Here is a 13,726-nt window from a genome sequence, read left to right on the forward strand (position 1 = left end):
GTGGTACATACAGCCTCTCTGCCAGTAATTTCTGTGAAGAAAAATGATAGTTGGGATTATATGCAACTGACATGTGGTCCAGAGGAGGCCACAAAGGGGATTAGAGCTCTGGAGCATCTCTCCTATGAGAACAGGCTGAGAGAACTGAGGTTGTTCAAAGGGAAGACTCTGGGCCAGACCTCACTGCAGCCTTTTGGTATTTAAAGGGGGCTTATGAAGTAGAGGGAAAGTGATGTTACACAGTGAGATAGAGACAGGACAAGGGGGAGTTGTTTTTAACTGAATGAGGAGAGACTTACATTACATGTTAGGAAGAAATTCTTTACTGTCAGGGTAGTGAGGCACTGGAACAGGTTGCCCAGAGAAGTTGTGGGTGTCTCAACCCTGAAAGTGTTCAAGGCAAGGCTGGATGAGGACCTGAGCAACCTGGTCTAGTGGAAGGTGTTCCTGCCCTGGCGGGGGGTGAGGGGTAGAAATAGGTGATCTTTAAGATCCTTTCCAATCCATTCTGTGATTCTGTGGTAATTTGATTTTGCATTTTACTCAGAACTCAGCTGTGTCCAGTGTGTACATTTTCCCCTTCCCAGAAGCCTGGGGCATGAGGTGAAAGGCTCCCCATCCCTGAGAAGCAGATGTCTCAAAGCAGGCAGGTTAACCTGCTCTTAAGAAATTATTAGCTGGTTTTCTGGAGAATGTAAGATTGTTCCTTATTTTATCCAGCCAGAAAAGGTTCTTCCCTGTATTCTAGATTCAGGATACTTGTAGGGAAACAAAGATCTCAGTGTATTGGAACACTTTGATCCTGGGGCTGTGCTGTATACAAATTCCTGGTTTGGTTAGATTTAATTTAAAGCTGATAACAATATGCACATCTGTATCTTTTTCTCCTTGGAATTGGCACTGATCTGACTGGATGAGAAAGCAAAGGAGATGAGTAGATAGAAAACTAATCCCATGACTGGCATGAAGTATCAAGTGTAAGTGAGATGAATGCATATATGGGATGGGCTCTCCTAATTTTTGCAGAGAATATGAAAAACATGACCACTAGTCTCTTTTGCATTGGCGGTAAATCAGATAAATTCAATATTTGAGACAAGGTGTTGGGGGAACTGTTAACATTAATTAATCTAGTAAGGAAAGACACTTTGGGGAAAAAAAAAAAAAAACCACAACTGTTTTTGAACTTACAAACCCTGCAACAAATCTGAGTAAGGTTCATTGACTTCAGTGAAACAGTCCTTGAAAGCACTTTATTTGATAGCACTGCTAAACATAACATGAATATTTTTTGGTGCTTAGTATTCAGCAAAGCATTATTGAGAAGTCATTGTTTGTTGTCTGGTTAGCATACAATGGCTTCAAACAAATATGCTGCTGGACTGGAACAGAGAATTTTTGTTTTGTTCCAGTGTTCAGGGTGAAGTTGACTGGTCATGAAGTTCACAGGCAGCTACGGAGTATCTCTTACATCATAGTATTGTCTATGCAAGCCACCAGGGCTTTAGCAAAAAAATGTTAGGAAAAGTAGTAGTACTTCGGCAGTGCAGATACAACCTTTGATAAACTGTAATAGGTGTCACAAGTCCAACATTGTTTACTGTAGCACAACTTCCCTTTCTTGTTTCACCAAAATCAATTCGCAGATTTGACTCCTAGCCACAGCAAGGGAAGAAGGCATCATTTTTTAAGACATGGCATTTTTCCAAATGAAAAAACCAAAACCAAATGGAGACAGACCGGTGGGGACAAGTTTGCACTGTAGTCAAAGGCAGAGTAATCTAGAATTTGAGCTTTTATTCAGAGAGAAGGGAAATTTCTGACAGCTTTTGAATGAGAATTCAAGTGATACAAGACTATTGGCCCAGATTCTGTTCCCAGCCCTCAAACTCCTTTGGAACTGATCCACGGTATTTTCTAGAAAATTTGGGCATCACTGAAGTGGAGGCAGACTGGGAAGCTCAAGCCTTTAAGGTTCCTTAGTCAAATGAACTTGACTAAGCATATTGGCTGTATACTGAATATCTGGGGAACCACAGTGAATCTGTGAAGTTTTCCAGAAAAGTCTTAAACAACTTTTCCCTTTAAAAATTCTTCATTTCTAATGCTAAGTACCTGGAACCCTTGGGAAACTCAACATGATTATTAAATCACTCTTCAACCTTCCAGATACCAACAGTTCCAGTAGGCTTGGAGCAGAGCATAGCGTAACAGCTCCTTCATTCAGTGGGGATTTTTTGGTTGGCTTTTTTTTCTTCCCTCTGGTAAACCAGTTTGCTAGAAAAGGGAAATAATTTCCAACAGTATAATAAAGAAAATTGCATACTTAATCATTATAATGATCATTTCTTTAGTGAATTTCACTGCCTCCCTACAGTGGAAATACTGAATAGAGAAGAATGTTTCCAAGAGTGGCTAAATGCCAAATATGCAAATCTCTGCCATAGCAGAGGTTGTTTTTTAATAATTTAATGCTATTTTTTAAAAATTTGTTTCTTCTCTCTTCCGTTTTTCCTCTACCTGTTGTAGAACTGGGAAAGATCCATCAGATTGCTATTTGGAAGTTGATGAGACAAAACAGAACTGAGAATTTTTAGGCTTGATTTTAATTTTTGTCAGCCAAATTAAAGCTTATTTCTAAGTTACTGCCTGACAAATTCATCCTCTATGGCAAAAACCTGTGTAGGCAACTGGCAAGGTAGTATATGAACAGATTAGAAATTTGTTGTTAGGTTTTCACACAATAATGGAGGTTTCTTTGCCACCTTCTGTTAAAGAGAAGATGAAGTAACCATGAAAGTCTTACTGATAAAAAAATACTAAGCCACTTCTGTTCGCTCATTAGCCTCCTTGGGTAGGTTGTAATCTTAGCTGAAGAGCAGTACAAACCAGCCCTGAAAAAAAATTGATTCCAAGAGAATAGATCCCTGTTCCCGAAGACAAGTAAATGTCTTTTGAATGAAGCTCTTTGTACTAGCAATGCAACAATATGATTGGTCACCCCATTATGGGAGGCCTTTGATAGAGTTAGTTTGTGGTTTATCAGGGGCTTCTCCATGTTCAAAAATATTTTCTGGAGCTGAGACACAGAAAATAACGGGCTGAACTTGCTTTTCAGGCATCTTTCCCAGGAAACCTGCAATTAGTCCTTGTTCTACGCCCAACAGGATTTTTTCATCGAGCTCTCTCAGACATTGCTTTCAGATTCAACAAAGATGAGCTTAAAATGAAAGTACCTGTAAGTAATCCTCTGTTTTCACTTTACTCCCAGGAATCTGTGAAAATACTTAGGGTAGCCAGTGAGGACCAAAGAAACCCCAACAAAAAGCCATGCTTAGAGGCAGTTCTAGCAATTTTAGCTAATTCATGATGACTTTTTCTTGAAAGAGTATGTGGGTTTTGAAGTAGATGCATTTCCCATGGACTAACACTATGGTTTCTGCCACTTGAGCAAAAAACAATGGATGCCTTTTTTTGTATCGCCATCAAACCCACAGATTGTACTTTTGTTTGCAAGTGTACAGCATTTATATTTTAAAATAAAATTTGAAATTATATGAGCTGATGATATAAAAGTTACTGTATTTATTAGATATAAATTTCAAGGAGCAAAGATGGTCTTTAAGAAAATTTTCCCCCATCTTTCATTTACTTTGGGGAACCAGTCCTTACATGACAAATCCATGTAGACACTGTTGTTCTGTCCTGCAGACCCAGAATAACAAGGACAAATGAATAAGGAATTAATTTTGCATTTAGAAAATAGTCAAGTATGGTTTATCAAGATTAAAAAGTCTGGCAGTATTATCCTGTATAATTCATAAGCTTTTATTTTGTAATATGCCTGGTTCCCATGCTCATATTCAGTCATATACATTTACATCATCTTCAACTGAAAGAACTGTTAAGTTTGTTTTTCTATATCGACAAGAAGCAGTTCCATTTCACTTTAATATAAAAGTTCATCTTCTCTGTCGTTGTCTGAAGGATGGGGCTTAGAGTCCTTAACAAGGGACCTATCACCACTGATCATGTTCACTTTTTTTCTGTCCTGCTGCAGATCATAATGCTGGGCTCAGTATCAGAACTGCAGGGTTACATTGATAAGACACAATTAACAGAAGATCTTGGTGGCACCCTGGATTACTGCCACAACAGATGGCTGTCCCGTCGCACTGTAAGCCTTAGGTTTTGTTTTAACTTTTCAGCTTAATGAACCCTTCTGTTTTACACCCTGTCATTTATAAAACAGATTCCAAGTGATGCAAGTTGACTTGCTCAGTATGAGAAGATGTTCCCAATGGTACTTAGTCATCTTAGAGAAATAATATGAGTAATAACTTGGGAGTGGTTTTCTGAACACTTGGAGTGAAGGAACTACAGTGTGTTATTGTGTTGAGGTCTATTGGTTTTGCTACAAGAAAGAAAAAGCTCAAGTTGTAAAATAACTCCAGATTATAAAAATATGAAGATACACCTGATACAAGCCTAAGAAAAATATACAATTAAGGAATTAATGGTGACGGTATCTGTTGCTTGCAAAATTCTACTTTGGCCATTTTTCAGTCTTGTAATTCATCTGTTTGGGTTTGTTTTGAGAGTTATATTTTGTGTGCTTGTGCTTGTTTGTACATATGTGTGTGATGAACACGAAACATCTTTACTGCTTTTTATTCCAAAAGGCTATAGAAGGTTTCGCCCAAAAGGTTAAGCAAACAGCTCAGATTCTTCAGTCCTTTGGGACTGAGCTGGCTGAAACAGAACTACCAAATGATGTGCAGTCAACCAGCTCCCTTCTTGCAACACACACAGAAAAGAAGGACAAAATGAAGGTATGTAATTGCTGTAGAGATGCTGTCTTCTAGTTAGACTGTCTTTTAATTTATAGCTAGCAATATTGTTGGAAAATATGGACAATGCTAATGGACAGTAAAAATGTGAACCATCGATATCTTTTTGGACTTGTTTTTTTTTATGTTAAAAATCCTTTTTGCATTGAAAAATGACATTTCTTGAAACTAAGTTTATGTATGTACAAATGCATAATGGATTGTATGTGAAACAGTAATTTCTTTGTAAGTAGTGGTGTGTTTAATTTGCAGTTTTGTTTGCAACAGGAAATTTGATTGTATTTGCATGCACATTAAGATATATGGCCTTTTGAAGCATGAACAAATGTTCTTTCAAAAAGGATTAAAAGAAAGCTATTTGGTGGTTTCAGAACTGTGCATCTAAAATTTTTGAGATATTTGTAGCCTAAAGCGACACTAGAAGGCTGTCTACCAGGAGAATTCAACTCAGTTACACTGGGGTCCTAAGATGGTAAACGTGGAAGAAGCTGACATTTATAATTTACTGTCTGTTGTCAGCCACTGCTTTTAATAAAACTGTGCTTGCTCAAATACTATGGAAATCAATCTTTCAATTCAGTGCCTTGTGAATTCTGCTCAAAAAAAACAACACACCACTACAGCATGTGGGGTTTTTGGTTTGGTTTTGTTTTGTTTTGTAGGAGGATATCAGGGTAGCAGTAGAACAGGGAGATGATATCCTTGGAAGTATTACAAAACCAGTTACTGAGAATCCTGAATACAAACTGAATCAAGATCAGCTAGACAATCAAACAACAGTAGAAAGGTGAGTGGTGTGAAATATTAATATGCTGTTTTTCTGCTTTTTCGACCCCTCCCCACCTCCTTTATTTAATTCCACATTTATGCTTTGAAAATAAGGAAAAGTTGCAATGTGGACATTATAAAACATTTCAGAAACAACTCCTCTTGTCAGATCTCCCCTGAACAAAGTAACCCCCTAATGGCCTCTGTGGGGTCACCTGGCTAATGGAATAGAAATGGGGTTGGAACTTGGATACCACACAACACTGTTCTTTTCATTTTTGTCACATTTGGACTATATACTTGAGTGTATTTTCTTTATTTTAAGGAATATCAGTGCTTTGTTTAGAAACTGAAGTACAATCCAAGAAATTTTGCTGCTGTACAGAAGGCATGAGGGAAAGACTGAAGTGATCTATCTATCCCTTCTTTTCAGTAGATTTGTCCTTTTCCCCTTTGAAGTGGGAGGGGATTTTTCTTTTAAACCTGATGACTTATCAGTGTTGTTAGTAGCTTTTAAAGGGCTGCTAGGGACTATACCACTCTTGAAGTATCTATACACCAATTTCCTATGTGCTTCCTTTGGGCATAAAAGTAATAGATATTGTTTTACTTTGCTCCCTGCCTGCCACATACACACCCCCCTCACATCCTGCCAGGTTTGAAGACATTATATCACTGTAGCACAGATGTAAATTTTCACAAAGCTATGAAAGCATAGCTCATTTCCCCTAGGCAATATTCTGCATTCTTTTTTTGTCTGTCATTCAGTGTTTCTGTTACACTCTGGCCGAATTTCTTTCCAAGTAACTGTCCATTCCAATCCACAAAGCTTGGCCAAAGTCACTTTTTTTGTCACTGTTGCTATCAGCTATCCAAGGACAATCAGGGTGGGGGTTGCTAATTTATCCATAACATTCCTGTTCAATACAATGTCTGATGGAAGCTGGAACAAACTCTGTGCATGAGTGTGTCACTGCCTTTTCTCTAGTTGGTTTTAACTTGTAAATTCAGAGTTCATTTCTGTGCTGTTTAAGACAAAAGTTCATTAAAATTCTGATGTGTAGCCTTCCCTGGATGTAGCCTAAGTACAGCAAGTACACTGTATGCAGTCCATGGGATATTATACTGTCAAATGCAATAACAGAAGGTAAGAAGTGAAAGTTTTATGTCATTTGCCAGAATTATAATCAAAGATGGTTTTCCTTATCACAGTACAGCTGTACACTTGCCTGTGATATTTAATTAATAACTCTGCTTGGAAGAGAAGGAGCAATGGCTTTCAGTTTTATAGTGAGCTTTGCTCCAAAGAGTGAAATGTAAGGGCAGCTGGCTGGTCACAGCAGTACAAATTTTTACCCTAATTTTTCCTGATAGCCTAAGGCTTGGGTTCCTCAGAGTCTTAACCCACACACATTTGCATATTTATGTATGTTAGCTCCAGCTCCCCATGTCCCCAGGCAAAAGTTGAGAAGCTGCTTAAAAATAAGCACTTGCCTGTTTTTCAGAACTTAATGTTTGTGTTCAGTTTCAGTTTTTTACATCAATGTTATTGTAGGAAATGATACTGTGTGATACAAAAAATGTTTCCTGTATCCAGTTTATTTGTCCTGAGAAATACTGCTTTGGGGAGGCTTTTTATTTACTGTGGAGGATTGCATTGTCCATTGCAGGTTGCACCCATCCTTCTCATAGTATTTTTTTTATATGTTTTGTTTTGATTTTTAAAGGCTACTGGCTCAATTACATGAAACAGAGACTGCCTTTGATGAGTTTTGGATTAAGCACCAGCAAAAACTAGAGCAGTGTCTGCACCTTCGGAATTTTGAACACAATTTCAGAGAGGTGAGAACTTCTTGGTGGCAGTCAATATTTGGTAATATAGAAATGATTCAGAAAATGCTTCCTGCTCTTGATTTTACAGTTCTTGTGTGTACTTGAAAGCTTTCTCCAACCTTTTTCTTTACTTGCCCTTACTTGACACACTGCTATCTTTACTAGTTTGAATTTTTGCCTACAGAGACATAATTTATTTTTTTCTACTGTCTTAGGATTTTTTTTTTCCATGCACCCAGCAGTGTATAAGCATTTAAAATCTCCTTTGAAACCTGTTCTGTACCGTAGGAACATAAAATGCTGCTGCAACGCTTTCATCTTGCCAATAGGTCCTTTTATGGAACCAAGTCTCAACTAAACATTCTGGCTGAAATTTTATGAAAACTGTCTCCAACACTGTGGGTGGGAAGTTGCAACCATAGTGTTAAAAGCTGGGTGGAGGCTGAACTACAACTTTCACAGCCAGATTCTGATCTCATTTTGTTTAACTCATGTGCTTGATGGCACCTACAGGCCCTTTATTGTGGTGTAGCTGATCTTGGAGCACAGCCCCTGTGTCTCCACCAGAGCAACACTCAGAAACCCTCTTGCAAGCATTTGTCCATCTGTAAAACAGGTGCTAGAGTGGGAACCTCTCCTTCATGTTTTGTTGTTAACATTAATGTTGCTTTGTGTCCTTCTCATCTGGTAAAAGCAAGATCATAAATGTTTCCTTGGCATTAGTTTTCTTGCATCCTTTTCAGTACCAGGAAACAGGATTGCTTCATTGCCTTTTCCTTGTATTTGTTTTCTTTTTGAGTTGGGGGGGAAGGATAGGTTGACAAAAAAAAAGGTGCTTTTTCTCTGTGCCCCAGTAACCACATAATGTGAGTCACCTGACAGCAAATAGTGGCTATCAGCTATGTAATTGGTGGGTCTCTGGAGAGGTGGAGCTCTCTTCATTCATACATAGCTGTGTCTCATTTCAGGTCAAAGCAGCTTTGGATATTGTGTCTGAGAGACTGTCTGCTTTCACAGATGTGGGAAACAGCCGTTCACACGCGGAGCATATTTTAAAAGATCTCGCCAACTTTGAAGAAAAATCACATGTAAGAACTCTGAAAGCCTCCCTAATTTCTACTATGACAGTGCAGGAGCAGAGGGGAATGAGACTTGGTTGTTGAGTGTGTCAGCTTAAGCTGACCACAAGGCAGAATCGGCATCTCAGGTAACATACAGAAGGAATCTGAAATAAAGTCTTTAACCATTGGAGCAGAGTACTTCTTGGACATCCCTCAATAAAGAGGAGAGTGACCAGACACAAAGTGTGATTGCTTCATGTAATAATTGCATGAAGTGTCTACATAGCCAAGTTTTGCATCTACTGATCAAGGTGCCACTTCCATTCCTATTAAAGCCACGTCTTTCAATAAATCTTAGAAATAAGAAAGCTGTGTATTGAATGTACAATAAAGATGGCCAATAGAAACATACTCTGAACAACATAGAAAGGGAACCTTTTTCTGGTCTGTGCTTCACAATGAAACAAATTTCTCTCTAAGTGAGGCCATTCCTCTTAAGGCTGATATAGGTATTTTTTAATTTGAGTTCAGATTCTTGCTGTTCCCCAAATTGTGTTCATACACACACAGACCATGCTGAATAAGGCAGAGAAAGACAACGGTGGTTCCTTCACAAGGAGGCTTGTGATTAAACTCACTGTTATTTCTGAGGTACTCTGGTACGTGAAAGTTCTTGGGCATCTGGAAAGACAGGAGATCACTTTGCTTTATTAAGCAAGGCAGATATTAACTAAAGATGTATTCTTTATCAATATGTGCATTTCACATTTGTATTTCACATTTAAAAATTGTGTAAAAACAATTTTAACATCTTTTCATTAATCTTGATCCAAGGAAAGATGTACTTTAATCAGTGCTTGTTTTCTTAGGAAACTGTAGCAAAAGCCAGAATGTTAGCTTCAGAGCGTGATGCTTTTATTCAAAGCAATCATTATGCTGTGGACTCCATTATTCCAAAATGCAGTGAACTTCATCATCTCTGTGATGCCTTCACTACTGAGACAGAACGGAGGAGAAACCTTCTTAACAAATCTCTGGAACTGCATGATTTACTAGAGAAGGTAAATTTAGTATGCAACAGTTTTTTCCCAAAAACCTCAGCTGAACAGTTTTCATAATGGTAGGTAACATTATCTTGTGCTGGAATAACATTATATTGTGCTGGAAGTTTTCTCTTCAAATAGCTGAACATATGACAAGGTTGAGGTGCTTTTGATTCTTGGTGTGTGATGCTGACATTGGTGAATTCTGAGCCTGTTCTACTCTGTTTCCAGTCCATGAAGTGGTGTGATGAAGGAATTTACTTGCTGGCTTCCCAGCCAGTGGATAAGTGTCAATCTCAGGATGGTGCAGAATCAGCATTACAGGAGATCGAGAAATTCCTGGATACTGGTGCTGGCAATAAAATCAAGGAGTTGAATAAAATTTACAGAGAGTATGCACACATCCTCAATGAAGACCTAAAGGTAGCAAAAGATGTTTATGTGTGTCTGTGTGTCCATTTGTTCATTTTAGCATTGCTCTCTTGTACTGCCATTGATAAAGCTAAATAACTAGGAGTTATACCTGTGAACTTGAAAGCCAATACATTTCACTGCCTGAGTCTCGTCATATCTTTGGATAAGCATCAAGGACTTCAGAGATTTTTCATAACTACTTAAATTTTTCAGACAGTAAAATTGCTTTTTAAAATAATTCTCCCAAGCTGGTATTTGAAATACCTTTTTTTTTTTTTTTAAGTAGAAAAAATGTGCTACTTTTTTTTTAGAACTTGAGAATATATTCCTTTTCTTCATGGTTGATCTCTTCATGTAACAGAACCTTTAGACACTCAAAAATACTTCATTTTTTTAAATTGAAACTTGAATCCCAGATTTCTCTATAGTAAGCACACAGAATACTTTGTAGTGACATTCCAATCTTTAAGAGTAACAAATCACAGTAAATTATACTTTAAGAGTGAAGAGTTAGTGTATTGCTATATATGGTACGAAAGTAATTGCAATTTCAAATCAGTATGCTGTAGATACCAATGTACCTTATTGATACATCTCTGACGGGAATTTTTAAATTATAATAAATTATTTAAATTAATTTTTTTAATTCAAGTTGGGTTTTATTTCCATGGCAACCGTAGGAGCATGTGCAAAAGGTTTTCCAGAAGCAAGAAAGTATGGAAGAAATGTTTCAAAAGCGGCAAGTAAGTCTTAAGAAGCTGGCAGCTAAGCAGACACGTCCTGTTCAGCCAGTTGCTCCAAGACCTGAAGCATTTGTAAAATCTCCTTGTACCTCTCCAGGTAAGTAACTGTATTAGCCTTTAGGTTTTTGTGCTATGCTGACAAACTTAAAGAAGCTTCCAGCCATAATTTGTGGCTGCACGAACATCTGTGTCAGATCTGATCCAGTTCTAACTTCTGTTTGATCCTGGTTTACGTGTGTAGGTCTCCAAAGAGAAAACGCGTCCAACTCAGACAGCAGCGCGCTTCGGAGGGTAAACTACAGAAAAGGAAAGGTATTTTTTTCACTTTGCATTTTTTCATGCATGTACAACTTGAAAAAGTCATAGTATAACAGAATATTCAGGAACTCTCAATAAGTGTGAGGGAATTGTACCGAAAAAGTGATGGCATTGTCCCAGTTGAAGTAACGCTGGTGAAACAGTCATGTGGTTTAAATAGGGGCTGCTTTGTTGCTGGGCTGGTTATGAGGGAGGGTAAAGTAAATAGTTGCCAATATTAGGAAAAATGTTAAGGGCAGCAAAATATTAAGTCTATGAACAGGAAACACATTTTATTTGCCAGTAGTAATTGGCTACTCTTAAAACCGTTGACAGTGAAGAAGTAGTTGTCATTGGCTCCAAGACAGCTTCACCTGACCTAGTGGGTTGCCATTCCCAAGTGGGGATGGTCCTCCTGCCCTGCCTGTGGCAAGGGAAGTGTCCTGACAGCAGCAACAGAAAGATGTTGTTTCTCACTGGGTTAGAGAGTTGAATCAACTCAGCAAAGGTTCAGCAAAAGACAATGCAAGGAGGAAGGCAGGACCACACGACCAGGATGGACAGCATTTGGAGAGAAAAGGGGTAGTTCAAGGAGAGCTTGAAAGCAGAACCCCTCTCTTTTTTCAGCAAGCCATAGTTAGGTTTAGGCATTACAGTAAAAGTTTGAGTGAATTTCTGTGTCAGGTTAAGAAGTAACCAGAAATTAGCACAGTACCTTATTTTTAGCTTGGAAAAAAGACTAAGGCTAGTGTTGCCTACAAGATTATGCTGCCACTGATATCTTCTTGAACAGGGGCTTTGAACCACCATCTTTTCTAAACTGGCTTTTGATGAAGAACTTTCTACATCCAAATACTGTGTGCTTCAAGACCTTCAGGGTAGCTTGAATTTTTTTCACGGTGTTCTTGCAAGCTGCCTTCATTTTTAGTGGAGTACAGTCTTTCCAGTGAGAAGTGCTGAGCACAAAGCTCTGTATTTTAGAGTGGTTTTTTCTGTGGTGCCATGATTATTTTTTTCATTGTTTATTTGTTTCCTTCTTTAGAGTGAAATGACTGAACTTCATCAAAGCAGAGGAGGATCTACAATGGATGATGAAGAAAATCTAGCTGTGTTACGACAGTAAGTATCTTTTGATAAGCAAAAATTGTGGGTTTTCTCTGATTTTGTTTCAGCAAAGCCTGAGTTTGGCTAAGGATTTGATAAAACAAGTATATTTCTCTGAAATAATGCTCAGTGCTTTTTGAAATGCATTGGGTGTGCTCTGTGCACAGAGGAAGACATTTCAGTCTGTCTGCAGCATTATTTAGAGTTTGGGTAGTAGCAGAGTCTACCTTTGCTGCAATGAGATGATGCTATGGCAGGACAAATTTTCAATTATTGAAATTGTAATTTCAAATTCTATTTTGAATTTGAAATTCAAAAATTCAAATTTCAGTTTCAAAATTTAAATATTTTCATTTCAGAGGTGATATAGTTTTGAGTAATAAACCCCCTGTAAATCTACTGAAGGTTTTGGTCTCCATGCTTTGAGACTTTTGTCTTTTAATTGGACTCTTTTTTAGTCCCTATTTTGATATATGTTATGAAAAAATCACTTGTATAAAAACTGAACAGCATAACATGTGTTAAAGAAATGACTTAGTACCACCTGCAATGCATATAGCAGACCTTGCATTTTTACTTGTAAACTGGCTACTTACATGGTCTTTTTACTGTAATAACCTTCATCACACAAAAGGTCAAGGCAAGGAGTTTGGGGGGAAGTATGATTCAATGCTTGATCATTACAGAAATTAAATTTAAGTCATCATTGAGATATTTAAAGTGTGCCCTAAATGCCTCTAATTTTAAAATACTAGTGTAGCTTTAAATCTGTATTTGATTATCCTATGTAGCTCCAACTCCAGCTCCCATAGTAGTTGCAAACACAGTATAACCAGACTTTGTAGGTACAATGATAAAACACTCTGCTGCTTCAATTCAGTTACTACAGCACTGAAACTGCTAGATTTTATGTTCAAACACATTTTCAAAAATTTTAAAATGTTTTAAAAATATGTATCTCTCAATAAGGATATATAAAGTAATGACAGGAATATCGATGGAACATCACATTTTCCATTACCTGGAAATTGTTCTTTTATGGACTGAAGTAAAGAAAAATTAATGTTGCCTCATTACTTTACATAAGTGAATAAGCCCACCCAAATTATCATTCTTTGTCCACAGGCATGTAATGAATGAACTTATAGAGACTGAACGAGCGTATGTGGAAGAGCTTCTCTGTGTTCTTGAGGTAAAGACTAAGTTTCACTGTGGATTTTAGTGAATCTCTTGCATTTCATGGATGCTCTAATGTTTTTCTTACCACTGTAAAGTTTCTGATTGTTCTGTCAAGCAATGTGTTCATTATATTTTTCCTTTCTCATCATATTTTCAGAAAGGAAGCAATATGTGATTTTTTTCTAGAAATAGTCATACAACTAGGATTTTGAATTAGAAAACACAAATTGAGCAGAAAATAAGATGTGCCTTAGTATTTAGGTGGAATCATGGTGAGATTTTTAATGATCATTAATTTCTGCAAAAGTTCTTTCCAGAGTCTTGGGTCAGTTCCAGGAAGGTCATGTGTCACACAGGAATGTGAATCTGCATCAAGAAACTCCTGTGTCAGAAGAGAAAAGTTGTTTCTTACATCTTTCTTTGCATATCTTTAG

General features: G+C 37.6%; 1 protein-coding gene across 18 annotated transcripts in view; it reads left to right on the top strand.

Moving 5' to 3' along the window:
• The window catches only part of MCF2L (MCF.2 cell line derived transforming sequence like), a 151,928-nt gene that overhangs the window by 119,513 nt on the left and 18,689 nt on the right, over window positions 1-13,726 (top strand). For all 18 annotated transcript variants that reach the window (XR_009276541.1, XM_058828727.1, XM_058828789.1 and 15 more), the window contains 12 exons: window positions 3,119-3,238; window positions 4,061-4,177; window positions 4,683-4,832; window positions 5,513-5,637; window positions 7,346-7,460; window positions 8,420-8,539; window positions 9,382-9,573; window positions 9,787-9,978; window positions 10,650-10,809; window positions 10,954-11,024; window positions 12,052-12,128; window positions 13,239-13,305. Coding sequence is in view for 17 of the 18 variants with exons in the window: in XM_058828727.1 (XP_058684710.1) it covers window positions 3,119-3,238; window positions 4,061-4,177; window positions 4,683-4,832; window positions 5,513-5,637; window positions 7,346-7,460; window positions 8,420-8,539; window positions 9,382-9,573; window positions 9,787-9,978; window positions 10,650-10,809; window positions 10,954-11,024; window positions 12,052-12,128; window positions 13,239-13,305 (1,506 nt within the window). In the remaining variant the exon portion in view is untranslated. The remainder of the gene's footprint in view (window positions 1-3,118; window positions 3,239-4,060; window positions 4,178-4,682; window positions 4,833-5,512; window positions 5,638-7,345; window positions 7,461-8,419; window positions 8,540-9,381; window positions 9,574-9,786; window positions 9,979-10,649; window positions 10,810-10,953; window positions 11,025-12,051; window positions 12,129-13,238; window positions 13,306-13,726) is intronic.

Source organism: Poecile atricapillus, chromosome 1 (assembly GCF_030490865.1).
Source record: "Poecile atricapillus isolate bPoeAtr1 chromosome 1, bPoeAtr1.hap1, whole genome shotgun sequence".
NCBI lineage: Eukaryota > Metazoa > Chordata > Aves > Passeriformes > Paridae > Poecile > Poecile atricapillus.